General features: G+C 55.2%; 1 protein-coding gene across 1 annotated transcript in view; it reads right to left on the minus strand.

Moving 5' to 3' along the window:
• Positions 1 to 18,434, minus strand: part of CRISPLD2 (cysteine rich secretory protein LCCL domain containing 2) — a 62,666-nt gene extending 44,232 nt beyond the window's left edge. Inside the window, exons 1-2 of the mRNA XM_045772774.2 lie at positions 18,302 to 18,434; positions 3,114 to 3,428 (exon numbers count right to left, since the gene is read on the minus strand). Coding sequence (XP_045628730.1) covers positions 3,114 to 3,353 — 240 coding nt within the window. The 5' untranslated portion in view covers positions 3,354 to 3,428; positions 18,302 to 18,434. The remainder of the gene's footprint in view (positions 1 to 3,113; positions 3,429 to 18,301) is intronic.
• Between the last annotated feature and the right edge of the window lie 827 nt (positions 18,435 to 19,261).

The raw sequence follows: 19,261 nt of genomic DNA on the forward strand, positions 1-19,261 counted from the left end.
CACAGATGGCAGCTTGCACAAGCACCAAGATCCCTCTGGACGTGGCCAGCCCTTCCCAGAGTCCAGGGAGGCAGGGCAGAGCCCATGCAGGCGCTGACCCCACCCTGAAGTTCACTAGCTTCTCAGAAGTTCACTGTTTATTCTGATCAGCGTGAACCTTGCGTGCCTTTGGTCCGCGTCCATAACATTTTCTACAGCTCAGTGGGGAGGGCTGTAGGGAGGGCCCTGGCAGATCTCTGGGGTTAAGGGCTTCTGAAATTCCGGCTGGAGACAGAGGACACAGCCAAACAAGGACCTAGCTCTCCCCTCCCTGCATTCGAGGCCTCCTTCCGGGCCTGCCTTTCACCTCCTACCCTCCTGTCGGCTCCAGCCATGTCTGGAACATAGTAGAGCCTCAAAGAGGCACCGGTGAACATCCTCTACCCCCAAGGGGTGACTAGGGGAAGAAAGAGGGAAAGAACCAGGCAGTGACGGGCACTGGTGAGAGGCACCGGTGAACATCCTCTATCCCCCAAGGGGTGACTAGGGGAAGAAAAAGGGAAAGAACCGGGCAGTGACAGGCACTGGTGAGAGTGTTTGTGTCACGTGAGCTTGGCTGTGGGGCCAGGCTCTGCCCCTTGCTGGCTGTGTGACTGTGGACAAGTGGCTTCACCTCTCTGAGCCTGTTTCCCCATCTGGACTAATGAAGCCGCTGGAATAGGATTTGGGGGAACACTGAATGAGCAGGCATCAAGCCCCCAGGCGAGGTAGAGTAGCTCTCAGTAAACAGTCCCTGGATATTAAGTGGGATATCCATTTCTTCTCTTTGCCCAGGCATTTACTCTGAAGGGGTCGTACTAATCTTAGGAGGAACAGTGGGCACCCTTTCAAACTACTAATGCATCAGCAGCTCGTGAAGGCCTGTTGAGGGTTAAAGACGTAGAGAATTAGAGTAGAATTCTTTGTGGCTTTGGGTGTGGACTCTTCCCCCATCCTTCCCAGGACCTGATGGTCTGGCTCAGTCCCCGGAGGGGGGGTGAGAAGGACACTCTCCACCTCTCTGGACAGGTCAGCCTTCCTCCTGGGCCCCCTCCCACCCCAAGGCCTTGTACGGTGCCCACCAGGGAGCAGGGAATTTGCCTTGGCCTGGGGCTTGACTGAGCCCCTAACCCTGGGGACCCTGGCTGCTTCCTGCCTCCTGTCGGGAACTGGCTTGGTTCACACTGATCTTCACGTCGCTGCTCTGTGCCTGTCCAGGGGCTGTATGGAGCTGTATGGAAGCTTCAGTGCGGTGAGCAGATAGGCGGCAGGGAACGTCATTGTGGCCTGTAACGAGCCTGCCATGTTTTCCTGTCTGTTTATTTTGTGTTATTTCAGGATGGGAGCAGGGATCTGGGTCCTCAGGCCTAAATGGCCTGCCTGTCAGGGAAGTTGAGCCTTAGTGATTGTTATTGCCTCTGAGCAGGGGCCCCGGGGAAGGGGAGGTAGCGTGAGGCCCAGTCCCTCCGCCCCAGGGCTGCCCATCTGTTCCTGTCTCCACCTAAACAAGGGGCCCTCATTTGAGAAAGTGTCTTGAAAATCCAACTTCCTGCTCAGTCCTGCCTGCTGGGGCTTCCACCGGGGTCCTTTGAAATAGCCTTAGCCCTGAAAGGTGGATTTTAAAACTCCAAAGAGTTAAGACACCCTTTTTTGAGGTTTTATAAGTGGATGGGCTCTGGAGCCAGCCTGCGTGGGTTTAGGGGAGCGGCCACTTGGTAGCTGTGTGACTTCAGGCAGATTAGTTAGCCCTTCTGTGTTAATGTTTCCTCACCTGCACAATGGGGACAATGAAAGTGCCTTTCTCATAGGATTGCTTGGAGGAGTTGATGAGATAAAGCATAAGTACTAAATAAATGTTAACTATCCTGTTACTATTACTATTTTAGTAACTTATTATTTTAGTGCAGTGGGACCGGCACTTGGTGACAGCATGCAGAGCAAGATGAGATCCCTTGGAAGCCAGATAAAGCTGGGTTGTTAAAGTTCTAACTTCCTGCTGTGTGACCTTAGGCAAGTTACATAACCTCTCTTAGCCTGAAGGGGTTTTTTTGGTGTTTTTTTATCTGCAACAATGGGAAAATATACCTCAGGGCTTATTCTGAGAATTAACTAAGAAAATGGTGCTAATAATGTTCTCTGGCAAGTGGCAGAAAGGTAACAGGAGGCAGGGCTCAGGGTGGGCCAGCAGGGGACAACGTGGGAGGTGATAAGCCCCAGGGCTAATGGAGGTGTTGGGGGGACAGGCTGGGTAGACAGGATGGAAAATGCTGGAGAGGCCTTGGAAGCAGGCGGGGCAGTGGGGGTGCCAGGGTTTCAACTGAGTGTGGGATGATGGCTGAGAGCCTGGGTCCTGTGGTCCATTCTGCCACAACCAGCTCTGACCTTGGGCCTCAGTTTCTCAGTCTATAAAATGGGAGAAAAGCAGCAGGTGTGTCACAGGGCTGGGACGACGGGAAGCAGTGCTGGCAGAAACAGGTGTGCATGGAGGCAGGGCTGGAGGCATGGACTTGGAGAGCCAGCTGCCCTTCTGCTCCTTACATGCGGGATTTCCCCAGGCTCGCGGGAGACCCTCCACCGTCCCCTCTCTGCCGGCCCCTCACTGACAGACACCCCATCTCTCACGGACTTGGCCCTGCTGCTGCTCAGACAGAGGAGGGCAGCGAAAGGGGCCGGATGAAGACCGAGGCGCTCAGTAACGACAGTGACCAGTGACCACGGCCCCAGGAGGGAGCCCGTGCGGGGCGTTTTACCACATTACGTCATCAAAGTCTCCCAGAACCACGAGGGGGGGTTCTCAAAGTGGAGGCCAAGGCTCCCACTGGCTGAGGACACATCAAGGTCACACAGCAAGGAGGTAGCAGAGCCGGGACTGGGCTCGCCAAAGCCCAGCCCTCAGACCCTCTACTCCGCCTTGAGGAGCGGCCAGGGCAGGCACCTGAGTGGTGCTCCTCTGCACCGGGGACTCACAAGTGCCATTTTGGTGTCAGGGGCAGAGGCAGGGGACCCTCTCTTGCCAGGAGACCCCGAGCCCATCACACCCCCCCGGAGACAAAAGTAGACAGAGCCCAGGCCCCCCACAGGAGCTCCAGGCTTACCATGTACTCCATGTTGGAGGCTGTGGGGTACACCTGGCCCCTCAGTTTGTTGTGAAGCATGAGGATCTCCTCCTTGTCCGACCTGGGGATGGCCCTCCGGACCCGGGAGTGGGGCTTGTCCTGCTGGTATTTGCTGAGCAGCTTCTCCCAGTCGGTGACGTTGGGCAGGAAAAAGCCTTGGGCTCCACAGACCAGCAGCACCAGCCCCAAGGGGACGACTCTGTTCAGGACACAGCTCATGGCGTCGTGCAGGCAGCGAGGACCAGGGTGATCAAGCCGGCTGGGCTCCTGAGGCAGTGCTGGGGCACGGGAGTTCTGAAGGGAAGCAGAGGGCAGCGGGAGGAGAAGTCGGTCAGTGTTAAACCAGCTCCAGCCTGGGCTAGAGCAGTGAACGGCCATCACTGTCCCCACTTTTCAGATGTGAAAACTGAGGCTCACAGATGCTCAGTAACCGAGGTCCCACAGACAGGAGAGGTGGGGCTACCTTGGCTCCTCTCTCCCTAGACGGTCACGGAGTGTCCGAGAGAACAAGGCAGGGCTTGAGAAAGTGTGTTTATTCACACATCTCGCCTCTGCTTCACCTCCAAGGGAGAGTCTGTGAGTCGCGGGACCTTCACTGAGCATCTGGCTTGTGCTACTGGACAGTGTGCCTCGTCTCATGGAGCTCCCACGTGGGCTGGGGCGAGAGGTGAGGAAAACCACCAGCGGGGCAGCACGAGGAGCCAGAGGAAGGGGCTGCAGACCCCCGCTGGGGTGCTGACCCGCCTGGGACACGGAGAGGCCCTGTCCTTCCATCAAGGCTCCTTTTGTCTTCTCCCACACGAGCAGTAAGCAGTTCACATTGGTTGAGTTGGCTAGATTTGCAAGACAACATCTAGCAGAGGCATCGTCAGGGGCACGACGCAGAGGGGCAGGGAGGGACAAGTGCGAGGCAGAGAGTGGAGCCAAGGAGCCCTGGGAACAGGGCAGTTCCCACTCTGACCCTGGAAACTGTCCAGGGTCCTGACCGAGCCATGCTTCAGACAAAAATAACCACCATCCAGCAGGGAGGCCCGGCATTCTCTGCACAGGGTGAGATGCAGCCTCCCTCGCGGGGAGTTCCCTCTGGGGCAGAGCCCCAGGGATGGGACAGCACAGAAGGACATGTGCGTGCTCGCCCGCCCCACTGGGAATCAAACCAGTAATGCAGACCCCTGGGGTCCTGACTTCTCTCCAGGGTTAGTCGTACCGCCATATATGAACATTTCCCAGCGGCAGAAGGCCAGGCTGACAGATGCCAAGACGCTGACACTGGATTGCCCTCTGTGACGGAGCGAGAGCAGAGACCCACGTCACGGAGCACCCACCGGGCGTCACGACGGCACGGGGTCAGCGGCACTCTGTGCCTTGGCGGCTTGAGGCTAGGGCACCCCCAAAGGCATGCAGTGTAACTGCTCCTAGGACTCAGCCGTGAGTCCACTAGACTGAAGCCTGGGTGGGGTTTCAATCACCAGTGGGCACCATTCAAATGATTCTCATAGGGGGACAGGTAAACAGATGGCGGGGCAGGAGGGTGGAGCATTACACAGCAGGGAAAAGGATCAGCCCAGAGCCATGTGAGCGTCGGCATAAATAAGTCCCAAATCCAATGCTGGGTTAGAAAAGTCAGTTGGAGAATATGACACCAATGGTACTATTTACGCTAATTTTAAAACACACAGATCATAGTTTGTATACTTTATGGGTATATATGGATATAGACATATGTACATATGTGTGTATATTATATGTGCATATTGCACTAAATATCATACACATATGTACACGTGTCTGTGTTTGTGTGTACATATGTTTACATGGGGGGGCGTGTTTACATAGTAAAACCACACCTGAACCAGACCAAGTTCGCGGTGCTGGTTGACTCCAGGCCGAGGGAAGGGGAACTAGGAAGGAGAATATGAGGGACCTCATCTCTATCTTTAACATATTATTTGTATCTTTAAAATCTCAAGCAAATAGGGCAAACTGTCCACCTCTGTTCACTTTAGGGGGACAGGCTGAGTTGGGAAAAACTGCAAAGCGGTAGCCCGAGGAGGGTGATCGCAGGGGCCAGATCTGGGTGGGGAGCCCATGCTATCCTGTGGACGGTTCTGGTTTTTAAAAATATCAATTAATAAGAGAAAACAAAATGCCAAAGCATGAAAAGACAAGGAAGGAAGTGCTGGTTCCAAGAGCATCCTTCCAGCATGTTCTCCTGAACTGGTGTGACCTTATTCCAAAAGACGAGACAAGCCGCTTTCACCGTGCGCGTGATGGGGCCGCCTGCGCCCAGTGCTTGTAGGCTGGTCCTTGTCTGCACGGCCCCCAAGAGAATCTGTAAAGCCCTGGGGGCAGGTTTACTGTTGGGAGCACCATGCTCGGGGTTTAGTCACACACTCCCCCCAGAGGAGACCACGAAGGACAGGAGACAGGCATTTCTCCAAGGGCCTTCTCTGCCTCGCCTCAGCCAGTCATTGCCTGGGAAACGCAGACATGCCCTGGGTCGCATCGCTCACGGGGTCGCACGGGAAGCACGCCCAGCACACCGTTGGTTCTGAGAGTGGTCTGGCCTGGCTGGGGGTCCTTGCTGGGGAGGAGCGAGGCCCGGATCGTGCCGCTCCTGCTAAGTCTGGGCTACACGACAGCACTGAAGGCTTTAGCAGAACCATGAGACAAGGGGGCTGGCGGCTCGCCTCCCAGGACCCTGCACAGTGCTGCCCTGGACCGAGCTGTGGCCCTCCAGATTCACCGGCTGGGGTCCTGACTCCCAGCATCTAGAGTGTGATTGTACTTGGAGACACGGCCTTTAAAGAGGTCATTAAGTTAAAAGGAGGTCACTAGGTGGACCCTGGTCCAATTTGATGGCTATTATCATAAGAGAGGGGACTGGGGCACAGACACACACAGAGGGAGGACGGGGTGAGGACTCAGGGAGAAAGTGGTGTCTACAGGCCCAAGAGAGAGGCCTCAGGGGACAGCAGCCCTGCCCACAGCGGGGGCTCAGACCCCCAGCCTCCAGCAGTGTGAGAACATGAATCTCTGTTGTTGAAGGCCCCAGCCTGCGGGGCCTCTGGCAATCTAACACCTGCTTCAGGCAGTACCTGGATGAACAGGACTGCGTTCCCAATACCCCACTGGCCGCTGTGGGGTACAGTAAATTAGGAGGACAAGGCCCACTTCACTGGGGCATCACCAGCAACCTGGGCCAGTGCGGCTCCTCTAGCCTCTGCCGCCCCCACAGCTCAACCAGAGCTTAGGGCCCCTTACCCACCCACAATCAGACAGTTAAAACCCTTTCTTCAAATGAGACACCAGCACTGTCTGAGGCTGCCTGGGGCTTCCTAGTGACAAGTACAGTCCCCAGCTGACCGGGGAAGTTGACACTGAGGGAGACCTACTGTGTGCCAGTCCCTGCAATTCTCGTCTCACCCACCCGATGATCCAGAGGTTTGGGTTCTATTGCTCCCATTTTACAGAGGAGGAGACTGAGGCCTCTGCAGCATCCAGAAGAGCCCGAAGTCGTACAGCCAGTGAGCAGAAACCAAGTGCTGGGACGCAGCCCGTCTGGCCCCAGGGCCCCTTCCTTATGCTGCCCTGCCTCCCTGAGAGTGGGCTTCCTTAAGGAGTGCCCCGCACCAGACTGCGGGGGAGGGGACCCCATGACAGCCCAGTCTTTCGCATAGCCTCCTCTGCAACGGCCTCCGGGTCAGACAGTGGTTCCTGGCGGTGAGAAGACACCCATGTGTCACCCCCAGGGGACTGAAGTCTTATGTCATGATGACCTTTCACCAAAACACGCCTCCATCACCAGGCCTGGCACCCATTCAACATCCCTCCTTCACTGCGCCTGTGACTTCCACATGGTGAGCTGACCTCTGACCCCTGACATTGACAGATGCTCTCTGAAGGGCACTCTTTGGACCCTGGTTCTCCTAGGGCTGCCAAGGGCAAACCTCCTTTCTAGAGAAGGCGTCCTCCACTCTGTCATCCCGGGCCTGGCTCCAGGGGCTGGAGACACGTGTCATGGACCGCTGAACAGTGCAGCAGAAACGCTCTCCGGAAGCTATGGCTCTCCTTTGCCACAGTTGCAAAACCAAGCCCATGAGAGTACAAACAGGACAGCGGCACCAGGGTCTCACGACAACACCCCAGATGTCAGGCCACCAGGGAGGTGGGGAGGGGGCCAACGACACTTTCAAGCCCCAGGGCCCACGGCAAGACCCCAGCCTGGCTAACGAAACCCGCAGGGAATCAGGTTCCTACAACCCTGCCCAGAGCTCCTAAATGCACCTGGGATCCACCAGGGAGGGGAAGTTTCCAACCCCATTTTACAGAAAAGAAAACTGAGTCCAGGAGACGCTGCCTGGTGCTGGTGAGGCCGTGCGGCCAGTTAGGGGTGGAGCCGAGACGTGAAATCCGGCTTTCTGAAAGCGTGGGGGACTTTCGGCACACAGCTGCGGTATCCGCTCTGCAGCAACCCTGCCGGGATTCTGGGGACTCGGAGGGGATCCGCAGACCCCCATGTTCCCAGTCTAGCAACGGCATCTCCTCAGGGTCACCTCCTGGGCAAGGCTGCCCCCAAACCCGGCTCTGGGGAGCAAGTGAGAGAAAGAGAGCATGCTTTGGGCTCCGTGCGTCACGCCGCCAGGGCTCTGCCTGTGTTTGGGAGAGGCTGCCAGGAAGATGAATCTCAGCCCTGCGTGTGTCGGCCGTCAGCTCTGAGCTGTGCCAGAGCTCTTCCCTCCTGCACATGCTGTTCCCACAGCTCATCCCACGGCCCCAACCTGCCCCCTCCCTGCCCCGGGCCAGGCCCGACGGATTCCTGCTCTTTCGGCTACGATTCAGCTCCAGGGTCACGGCTGAATCACACCCCCATCCCAGACCTGCCGGGCTTGTTTGCCGTCGAATCGTTGACATCTGACACGTCGGTGTCCAATAAATATTTAGGAAGGGAATGTGTGTGTCGCATCCTCCTGAGGAGGTCAGGAGAGCCGTATAAGGACGATGCACGGTGCGGGCCTTCCAGGGACACGGAGCTGAGTCAAGTCCTGACGCAGCCCCTGGCTGGCGGTGTGGCTTGGGCACAGCGTGTCCCTGCTCTGGGCCCCGGCTGCCACGTCTATACGGTAGATGGGAATCACAGGGCTTGTCTGACCTCGGCAATTCAAGCAGTGCACAAGTCAGACAGGTCTGCGTACGTGCTTCAGTGCCAGGAAGCTTCCAGAAAGCAGAGTCCTTTCACCCGAGGAGTCCTTTTCACCTTTCACCTCATCTACCCGGCCCGGTTAGGGTTATGGGGTGAGCTATGTGATGAGAAGCAAACGAGACCTCGTGAACAGGGGTACTTCGTAAATGTCAGCTGTTACAATGAGGAGGACGGTGCCACAGAGGCATTGTGTGAAGAAGTTTCTGGAAGGCCGGGATTAATACTGGGGAGTGGAGTAAAGACTATTCTCTCTTCATTACATTATTTCAGAGCCCCACCTCTCCCTTGACACAAAAATCTAATTTTTAAACATCAAATCAAATGTCTAATGCGTGCGGGGGTTAAAAACTGTCCCCTAAATTCGAAACACACTTTACTCTGGACATGCCAGAGTACATGCCATGACCACTTTCTCCCAGCTTTCTGGGTAAGCAGGTTCCAAGATGCACGAACCAGGTCTGGAGCCTGGCCGGCTCAGTCAGTACAGCGTACGACTCTTGATCTCGGGGTCGTGAATACGGGACCCCCGTCGGGCGTGGAGCCTACTTAAAAACTTAAACAATTAAAACAATAAAAATGAACCAGGTCTGGGGCATTGAAGTTGACCCTCGGGCCAGGAACCAGCCGTACGTATGCATGCACAGTCATTCACACTGATGACAATGACCCAGTTGGCGTGCCGTGACTGCTGGGAAGCTCCAGCTCCTTCCGGGACTCAGTGTCAGCTGAGTTGAGACGCGGTAGGTGCTCCAGACCTCACCATCGCGGCGTCATGCCTGCTCATACCGTCTGCCTCTCCCGCTAGACTGCGCTGCCTGCGGGCTGCAACCAGTGTATGTCCGTAAATGTCCACACACCGATACTCCAGAAAATTAAAAAATAAAATAAAATCGTCCTGATATGTAGTGTTTGTCAGTTCCCTCAGTACAAATACTCCCATTATGGCCAATTTTAAGCAACCTGTGGGAGATCACTGACCATGGAATTTCCGGAAAGATGCGAGATGGCACGGTATCTTGTGATCTTTCCGTCACAAGGATGGGGACAGACACCAAGTGCCTCAGGGGCAGAGATAACAGTGAAATGCAGTAAAAGATTAGGACGGGGTAAGTTCTGAGTTTCCATTACCTTCGTTGTAAAGAGGACTTACTTAACTGTAAGTTCCTGTCACCTGATGTTTGAGGATGGTCGTGTTTAACGCGCTCACAAGCTTTCTGAGAACGTGACAAAACCCAGCGAGCCAGTTGCAGCCCCCCTGGCTGGCCCTGAGCCCCCCTGGCTGGCCCTGAGCCGTGCTCCGCTTCACACCCCAGTGAGTATTAGCTGCTGCACAAACATTTAACACAAAGGGCGCAGCCCGCCGGGAGCCCGTGCTCGGCAGGCCGCTGGGGTCACGGCCGTTATGGAACCTGCCTTACAGGTGAGGGAACAGTGGCTCCAGACACAGCAGCAGCTTGCTCCCGGTCACACAGACCGTGGGCGAGTGCCGAGGTACTGCCACACTGATCGCGAGCCCTAAGGTGCGGCTCTCCCAAACGTCAGGGCAGCTCTAACCTCCCGCCCGTGTCAGCCGGGCTCATTCAGGAAATGCCCGCCCACGGGACAGCAGCCCACCCGAAAAGGCCGGGGGTGCCCCACGCTCTGCTCTTCCTCGGAAGCACAAAGGAGAACTCAAAATGAGAGCGAGGCTGAGGGCAGATCACAGTCCTACCCACAAACCACCCAAAATTCCAGGAATGAAGCCATGGCTGGGAGCGGGGAGGAGGGACACCCCAGCACGTCTGGGGCAGATCCCAGGACTGGCCAGAACCTCAGGGAAGAGTATCTGGGTGATCACCAGACACCAGGGGTGTGGGGGGATCTCCCCTCCTCCATGGGATCCAGTGGGTTTTCCTTAAACTCCTCCCTGCAGGATTAGGGCTGGACACAGCAGGAGGCAGGCCCTTTCCCTCCCCTGCTGCCTCCCCGCCCCCAGCCCGGGGTTGTCCACAACCGAAGACAGATGGCCAACAAGAGCCTACGCGAAACCCATTCGATTTTTTTTTTTAAGATTTTATTTATTTCGGACAGAGAGAGAGAGCAGGAGAGTATGAGCACGAGCAGAGGGGGAGGGACAGAGAGAGAAGCAGGCTCCCCGCTGAGCAGGGAGTCCGATGTGGGGCTGCATCCCAGGACCCTGGGATCATGACCTGAGCCGAAGGCAGACACTTAACCCACTGAGCCCCCCAAGTGTCCCTCAGTGTTTTTTTGTTTTTGTTTTTTTAAGATTTTCCTTATTTATTTGAGGGAGAGAGGAAGACCAGGGAGAGGGGCAGAGGGAGAAGGAGAGAGAGAAAATCTCAAGCGGACTCCACCCTGAGCATGGAGACCAACGCGGGGCTCAATCTCATGACCCCGAGATCATGACCTGGGCTGAAATCAAGAGTCAGACGTTCAACCAACTGAGCCACCCAGGCGCCCCTTCATTTCTTAAATACTATGCGGAGAATATACAAGATCCTGGGCAAAAGGAGAAGAGAGTTCATTTTGCGAAAAAAGAATGAAAAAACAGGTGTATTCAATATAAACCAAGACCATCTATAAGAAAAGCCATTTTTAAGTGACTGGATAATAAGTTACTGTATTCTCAAAACACCCAGCATCTAACCCCTGGGGCCCTCGCCTGCCTTCTTGCCCAGGTGTGGATGTTTAAGAAAGCTTTAGATAAACATCAGGAAACCGCAGCCTCCCAAGGACAAGCAGTCAAGGACTGCCCGGGGCCCCGAGGAAACACGTGGATGTCCGTCGGGTCAGACCCAGGTTCGAATCGTGACTCCACCATCGTGGAGCTTCGTGCTACCCAAAAGGTCCCTCACCTCTGAATTTCCGGTTCCTCAAAGGGACAAGGAGGCCCTGAGTTGCTCACAGGGCTAGAGGAGGGAGGCGAAGATGAGAGAATTAGTGGTTCTGGAGCTGTCTAGGACTGTCTTTCCCTTCTCCTGGGTGAGTCCAGGCATCTCAGCTCCTTTCTGCTCCAGGCTACAGGGCTGGCAGCACCCGCACCAGCCTCCTGCCTGAAATGCCTGATTCATGGTATCGGGTGGTATCTGGAAGGGTGAGTCACGACCCCTGGCTCTGAACCCAGCTCGGACCCAGGGCTCAAGAATCCTACAGCGCCAGGCTATGGAATCCCCACACCGCCGTGCAGACAGAAATCCCAGGGCAAGCCCTCAGGGGGCCACGGAGTCCTTCTCAAGTACAAGCAAGCAAGACAGTCCGCCCTCCAGAGAGGGAGGGCACATCACAGCTAATAGACAAAGACAAGGCGTGAGAAACCGCCCGGGGAATGGGATGGTAACTCCGGGCAGAGGAAGGGACAGGGACTGGTCTGGCTGGGGTGGACAGCAAGGTCTCGCTGAAATCTCAAGGAAGGGGAACTCCAGACAGCAGGAACCACAAGGACAAAGGCTCAGGGATGGTCCCCATCTTGGCATGACTAAGGACAGGCACAAGGCTGTGGAGCTGGGGGGAAATCGGGTCACACAGGAGGGCAGGGTCAGGCGGCCAGGGGCCTGGAAGACCATCGTGAGGAGTCTTGCTTTTATTCCAAATGCAAAGAGGAGCATCCGTGTGGGGTATAGCCAACGGTGATAGGGTCTGACTTATGCTCTGAAAGCCCATCACCACTAACGACACAGGCAGAGCTCGCGGACTGGAAAGAAGCCAGACTCCGGTGATTAAGCACGCCCCGTTCTGTTTACGTCAAGTTCAACATCAGGCAAAACCAACCTATGCCATTAGAAGTCGGGAAATGGTTACCCCTGGGGGCGGGGCTGTGGGGGGGCCGGGGCAGCTCAGGCTCTCTGCAGCTCACTCTGGGGCGAGGGCACACATGTGTACTTGGGGAAAAGTCATCCGCAGGGGCATCAATGAGCGCGCATCCCTCTCTGGTACGTGCAACTTCAACAAAACTGTTTTTTAAGTTTGAAATCGCTCTGGCTTCTAAGGACGGATCAAGGGAAGCGTGAGAGGCAGCAGGGAGAAGACCGGCCTGCAGAAGATCCTCGAGGCTGTCCCCCGAGTCTCAGGGCTGAGGCAAATCCAGGGCCTGGCCCCCGGCAGCCCAGATAAAGCCCCGCGGCCGGCGGGGGCCTCCCACTTGGACCAGACACCGGCTCTCCCAGACAGGGCCCAGTTCATCCCAAGTCTGAGAGGGCACTTTGTCCCGCGATGCCAAAGCTGAAAATATCTTCAGTGCCAGTGAAGCCCGAGCCTTGAAGGTTCCCGGGAATAAACAGGGTTTTCAGTGGCCAGGCGCTTCCCCCAGAGAGAACAGACCGGCTGTGTTGGAGCGGGTTTGGGGCAGGAGAGAGAGAGAGGGAGCGGACGCTACCCAACCACACAGACTTCCAGGGCTGTTGAGGGACCCGCTCACTGTTTCAGAGGGGGAGTTTGGGGCTTGCAAACAGATATATTTTGAAAGCTCCTAGGCACACAGGGGCAGTGAATGTGCTCTTAAGGAAGATGCTAGACTCCTCCAGACCCTTGCTCGGGCCCCAGGGCAATGAGTGCCAACATGCTGAGCGTTCTTCTGCAAGAAAAGCCACAAGTCTGCCAACAGCTTGTCAAGGGGCCTCTCGACCCTGCACGGAGGTGGCCATGCGAGCCCCCGAGGCTCTCACTCCCGTGTGGCCGTGTGACATCTCTCTGGTCACACCAGGCCCTATATCCAGAACCTTCCACACAACTTCACATCCACCCCCACTGGCCAGCCATCCTCACCCCATCTTGGGGCTAGGGCCCCAGGGCAAGTCTTCCTCAGCTCTATAGGGCCGTAGGGCTCACCTTCAGGTCGGCGCCAGGAAGTGCCAAAAGCCTCGTTAAAATACAGATTGCCGGCCCCACCCTTCTGATTCAGGAAGCCTGGGATGGGGCCTGAGAATCTGCATTCCTAACAAGTTTCCAGGTACTGCTGTGTCCCCCTTGGAGGTGGACCCCACTTTGACAGCTGTGGCCCCAGATTCTAACAGTCTTAAATCTCATGCTCCACCCGAGTCCAGCACTTCCCAAACTCCCACCCTTGGCACACCTACCTTTCCCCCACCCCAGCTACCCACACTAGTCCGTACTGTGAACTTTTATGTAAGGTGGCCCACATTGAGGGTGCAGAGAAATGTCCTTGGAAAAGGCAATTTTCTATCACCACCATTTGCAAAGAACATGATAATTCTGCCTTGAACGGAAGACAGGAGTAAAACTTCACATGTTGGAAACAAGCAAAGTGAGGGCCTCCCAGCTGGCCATGGACGCCGGCCACGGATGCCAGCCACAGGCTTTTATGCCAAGGGTGCTCTGTCTCTGCTGTAGAGGGGGAGCATGGTGTGGGGCAGATGTTGGGCACAGGCATCACCGCCACCTGCATTTGCCTTGACTTGAAAGGACAGCTCCCAGATCGGGGGTCTGTGCACAGGCTCGGTCACCTTGGGGACCAGTGGGGTTGGTGCCCCACACTTTGGGGAACACTGCTCATTTCACAGTGACCTGTTCTCAAGTGTAAGCCCCACAGCCTGCGGCAGGAAATCCAAACCCGGGGGGTGCCAGGGTGGCTCAGTGGGTTAAGTGTCTGACTCCTGATTTTGGCTCAGGTCATGATCTCAGGGTCATGAGCTCGAGCTCTGCATTGGGCTCTGCACTGGGCATGAAGCCTGCTTGGGATTCTCTCTCTCTCCCTTTCCCTCTGCCCCTCTCCCCGCAGTAACCCCGCCCCCCTGCCACCATCGCACACGCGCTCACTCTCTCTTAAAAAAAAAGGGGGAAATCCAAATTCACCCCACCGACAGGGCAGACCCTTGCTACTCTGGGCCTGATGCTAGGACTCCTTGCCATTTTCCAAGGGTGCCAGGACCCTCCCCATCTCCAGGCCTTTGCACACACATGGTCCCACCGCTTGGGGCACTCTCTATCCCCTTGTCTTGCCTCCACTCTAGAAGGATTTCTCAGGCTCTTATCAAGTCAGTCCCAGTAGGTGCCATCCAGCTCCCAAGCCTAGAGAGATCAGAGTGGGTTTTTTCCAAACCAGAAGAACTTGAGAGCAGGCTTGATTCCAGGACCATCTGACTACAAATGAAATGGAAGCTCTATTCTTTTTCCTTCTGGGATATTGCCCTTCTGTGCTCACAGTGGGACACGGTTCAGAAAATTGGGTTGCAAATGTGGGATTTCATAATTTATAATACTCTTTAAATGATGGTCCAGAAGTTGCATGATCCGCATTATGAATTTCTTTTTCCCCGGAACCTGTGGTTTTTGTCTAAGCTGACACAGCACTTGAGACAATCAGAGAAGATAAATCTCCCTGGGGCTGAACCACGAGAAATTGTCTGTCCTCACGGCCTTGACAGGGGGGTGTTCTGTCCGCGAACACCCACAATTGCACCGCCTGGGGCACAATGCCTCAGACAGGATTCTCCGCCAGTGGCTGCCGCGACCCTGGGGGGAATGCCAACACCGCCCCCAGAATACCCAGGCGCCAGATTTCCCTGCGTCCAAGGCCGGAGGGCCTTGATCTATTCTGCAGTGAGATGACCTGAGTCCATGCTTCTTCAAGAAGGGAGCCAAGAAAGGAGGACACGCTTTCCTCAATAAGTTAAACATAAAGTGACTGTGTGGTCTGGGAATTCCACTTCCAGATATGGACCCAAAACAACTGCAAAAAGCTGTTCCAACAAAGACATGTACACACGTGTCCATAGCAACGTGGTTCACAACAGCCAAAAGGTGGAGACAACCCAGACGTCCATCACTGGAAGGACAGAGAAACAAACTGTGGTCCAGCCACACGATGGAATATTACTCGGCCATGAAAAGGAACGAAGCATGGACACGCACTACAACGTGGATGGACTCTGAGCGCATCATGCTGAGTGGAAGACACCAGCCACAAAAGGCCACATATTATATCATTCCGTTTACATGAGATTTCTAGAATAACCCAATCTGCAGAGACAGCAAGCAGACTGGAGGTCGCAGGGGCTGGGGACGAGAGAACGGGTAATAATGGCTATGGGGTATCCTTTGGGAGTGATGAGGACATTCTGGAGCCAGACCAAGGTGGCGGCTGCACCGCACTGTGAACGCATGCCATGCCCCTGCATTCTACGCTTTCCAATGGGTGAAATGGGAACGTTCCCGCTTATGCATATTTTACCACATGAAAATAATTTTTTTCAAGGAAAAAAAGAAGAAAAGAGGTGATAGCGGGTCCTACCAACCACCACCCAGATCTGCCCTACCCTTCCTGTTCCAGAACACAGTGTGCCTCATTGAGGATTCTCGGAGAGGCTCGGGGTCCCTGTCCCAAGAAGGGCTGAGCGGCTACTCAGTTCCATTAACTGAAGATAAAATGAAATGATGCCCGTGTTGTATTTTCCTTTCTTGACAAGCCATCAGCCCCTTTGAGTGATGCTGGGTTTGCACATCTGGGACTAATCAAAAACCAGTGAGTTTACAAAAAAAAAAAAAAAAAAAAAAAAAAAGCCTCCTAGGTCTGGAGCAAGCAGACACAGAGGCACCTCCCATACGTAGTAAATTACACTGGTGACAGAGCAAAGAAATGTTCCAGGTCCCACAAGGCCCAAGAGGTCAGCATTTCAGGGTCCCACCTCCAAAAGCCACTTTTCAAATGCAACCTACAAAAGGCCAGATATCCAACGAGGGGACCTGGAGGGAGGGATGAAGTATGGGGCTTCCAGAGGCCTTGTGCTCTTCTGCTAAGGCTCTGGGCTCTCCCCTGCCAAGCCAGCTCTCCTCTGCAGTCCAAAGGCAGGGGCTCTGGGAGCCAGCACTGATAGGGGTCCCCGAGCAGGGCTGTCTGCATGTTGACACTGGCACCTGTCAGCAGAGTGGAGCCCAAGCCCCTGTGTCAGGGCATCCCCTCTCCAGGCCCACCCCCTAAGTCGGGCAGGGATCCAGATCACACATGGAGAGAAGCCCTGACTCGCAGCCAGCTCTGCTGTGACAGTCAAGAATCTGGCCAGTGGACGAACACCTTCCAGAGTCCGGGGTGGGACCCAGCCTGGAGGGCAGCTCTCCCCTGCCCTGGCTGTGTCATGTTGCATGCACGCCTTCATCACTCCAAGACTCAATTTCCTCCTTGTAAAAAGGAAGACAGCCCAGTGTCCACCACCTAAAGAAGTCCATGAGATCACCCGTATAAAGCCTGGGCACGTCTGGCTCATTCTGAGCGTCAGGTAAACGTCAGCTGCTGGTAAGCTGCTGATATTACTATAAATGTTACTATTCCCACTCCTACATCTTAAGAGACTCCATAAAAAATCAAAATCGCCCTCTTTCTCCTCCCCAGGTGCATATTATTGGGCACTTGGGGGCTTGGGCTTAACCCTGCTGACAGATTTTACTGGAACCCCTCTCAGACAACACAACATTTTGTGTGAAGGTCAGTTCTGAAGGTGGTTAGTGGTTGGGCAGAGAACTGTCTTAAAGGAGGCGGGACCCAGCTGTTTAGAACACAGGGTCTACAACCAGACAAATCTGGAGGTGAAGGCATGGCACATCAGCTAGGGGACATTTTGCACAATCTCTACTTCTGAGCCTTGGTTTACTCATCTGTGAAATGGGGATCAAGAAGCTGACTGCCCAGGTGTGTGGGAGGTATGAAAATGCAGGGAAGTGGCATGGCCTCACACCTGTCACACCAGCAATACAGCTCCCACACCTTCTGCTCCCCTTTCCCATGTAGAAACAGCCAGATCAGAGGCAGAAGCAGAAAATCAGGTGCACAAAACACAAAGAACCTCAGAAGGTCCCTTTCCGGTCTATTTGGAGAAGAGGGCATGCCCCTCATCGTGTTCTGCTGGACCCTGGGCTCTCACCTGGCAGATTTAGACCCTAGACAACCCTACTGGGGAAGGTAGGGTCACCCGATTCTGACGGAACATGGCACCCAACTGCTCAAGTTGGAAATTTAGAAGCCCACTTTGCCAGGCAAGCTGGGCATTTGCACAGGCTCCCAGCTGCTTCTCTCAACCCGAGCAGCAGCTCACCCTTTGGCTAAAAGATGCCCAGTTCAAGTTAGACTTCAATAACCAGGCATCAGCTAAGCTTTTTCTGACTCGTCCACCAGCTGAGTCCTGGGCAAGGGAGGCTCTGGGTCTGCACCGCACAAGGGGCCTGCCCTGACTGTCCATCTAGAGCAGCCGATCTTCCCAGGACCACAGAGCCGAGTCCTCAGCTTCCAGCACAATTCTTCCCCCACGAGGAGTGTATGCAGATGTCCACTCTGGCTGACGAGACCCAGCATGCATTCCCAAACCTGCGGTAACTCCGGCATGCCCCACACCTGAACATGGAGCTTTAGAGGCAGAGAGAGCTGGGTTGTAGCCCTGGCTCTAACTGGACAACTCACTTCCCCCTCTGACCCTCAGTATCTTCATCTGAAATATGGGAAGAGAAAGGCTACCTCGCAGGTTTGTTGCAAATAAAATCATAAAGGGGCGTGGCCCTGTAAACTGTAGCAGAATGCACGCACCCTTAGGATCGCCCTGGCCATCCACACGTGGATAGACACATTCAAACCCCTGCCACATTCACACCATCAGTTTTTCATTTATTGACGCCCACTGTGTACAAAGGAATGCAACAGATGCTAACGAACTGTGCAAGGGAGGCAAGAGTTCCCAGGCTCCAGGAGCACGAATCTGCAGTCAGACTGGCTTTGAGTCCCGACTCCCTTGCTTCCTGGCTGTAAGGTCTTGGGCAAGTGCCTTGGTTTCGCCGAGCCTCAGTTTTTCCATCTACGAAAGGCCACGCGGCTGAGCCCGGTTCTGAGCCGCAGGTAGAGCGCCCAGCACAGTGCCTGCGCACGGTAAGCCCCAAGAGATGGTATCTGCTCTGCTTAATTCAGCTCCTCATAGATGAGTGGAGAGGATCGCAGCCTGGAAAGGAGAGGAAGCGAAGTCACACTTACCTCCGCAGGACTCTCCAATCACCACCACGCCGGTGTCTCCCGTGTCGTGCAGTGGCAGCAGCGCACACACAGTGGACACAGTCGGTCGGCACAGCGGGTCGCAGGCACCACACACCGGGACAGCGGAGGGATGCAGTGGATGCAGGGTTCCAGAGCGCAGCCTCTTATAGAACCTCCGCGCCACGCCCCCGGAGGCCGGCGGCGCTGATAGGACCGCAGAGGTGTAGAACGGCCCCCGGCACCGCCCCCAGCACCGCCCCCGGCACCGCCCCTTCCCCGGGAGTCCCGAGGGCAACAGGGATCCCGGTGGGCGGAAGGCGGCGCGCAGAGGGCTGAACCAGAGCGTTCTAAGATCTCGGCTTGAGAAGAGGACACGCTCAGCTTCCTCACCGTGACCATAAAACTATCGTTTCCACTGAGCGCTTACTGTGCGCCCGGCGAGGTGCCAAGCTCTTTCCACCAGGGGTTTGCAAATTTACTAAATCCCATCTCTCTGTGCCTCAAATGGAAAATGGGAATAGGGAAGTGACCTCCCGGGATTGCAGCAAATAAAACCGGGAAGGGTGTGGGCTCTGTAAACTGTGGCACAGAATACACACTTACTATATTTACTCCCATCCTCTACACGGTGGCAGAAAACGCCACTTGTCTCTCTCACACACGCATTCCCAATATGCAGATGAAGAAACCGTGGTGCTCCAGGCTCCGCGCTTGCCCTTCATTATTCCAGTACACGTTCACAGGAATCTGCTATGGGGAAGTGATCCCATTACACAGATCAGACACCTGAGGCCTGGAGAAAAGAGTGTCGCTGGTCCCACAGCTGGGGAGCAGCAGCCTTGCTCTAGCTACATTTTGCCCACAGGCATTTAGCATCCTTAACCTGTGCAGGTATATATGAATCAATTTAGAGCCAAAGGGCACTGCTTTTGAAACACATAAATCCAAGGCCCTTGCCGG

Source organism: Ursus americanus, chromosome 21, assembly GCF_024610735.1.
Source record: "Ursus americanus isolate L20-20 chromosome 21, mUrsAme1.1.p, whole genome shotgun sequence".
NCBI lineage: Eukaryota > Metazoa > Chordata > Mammalia > Carnivora > Ursidae > Ursus > Ursus americanus.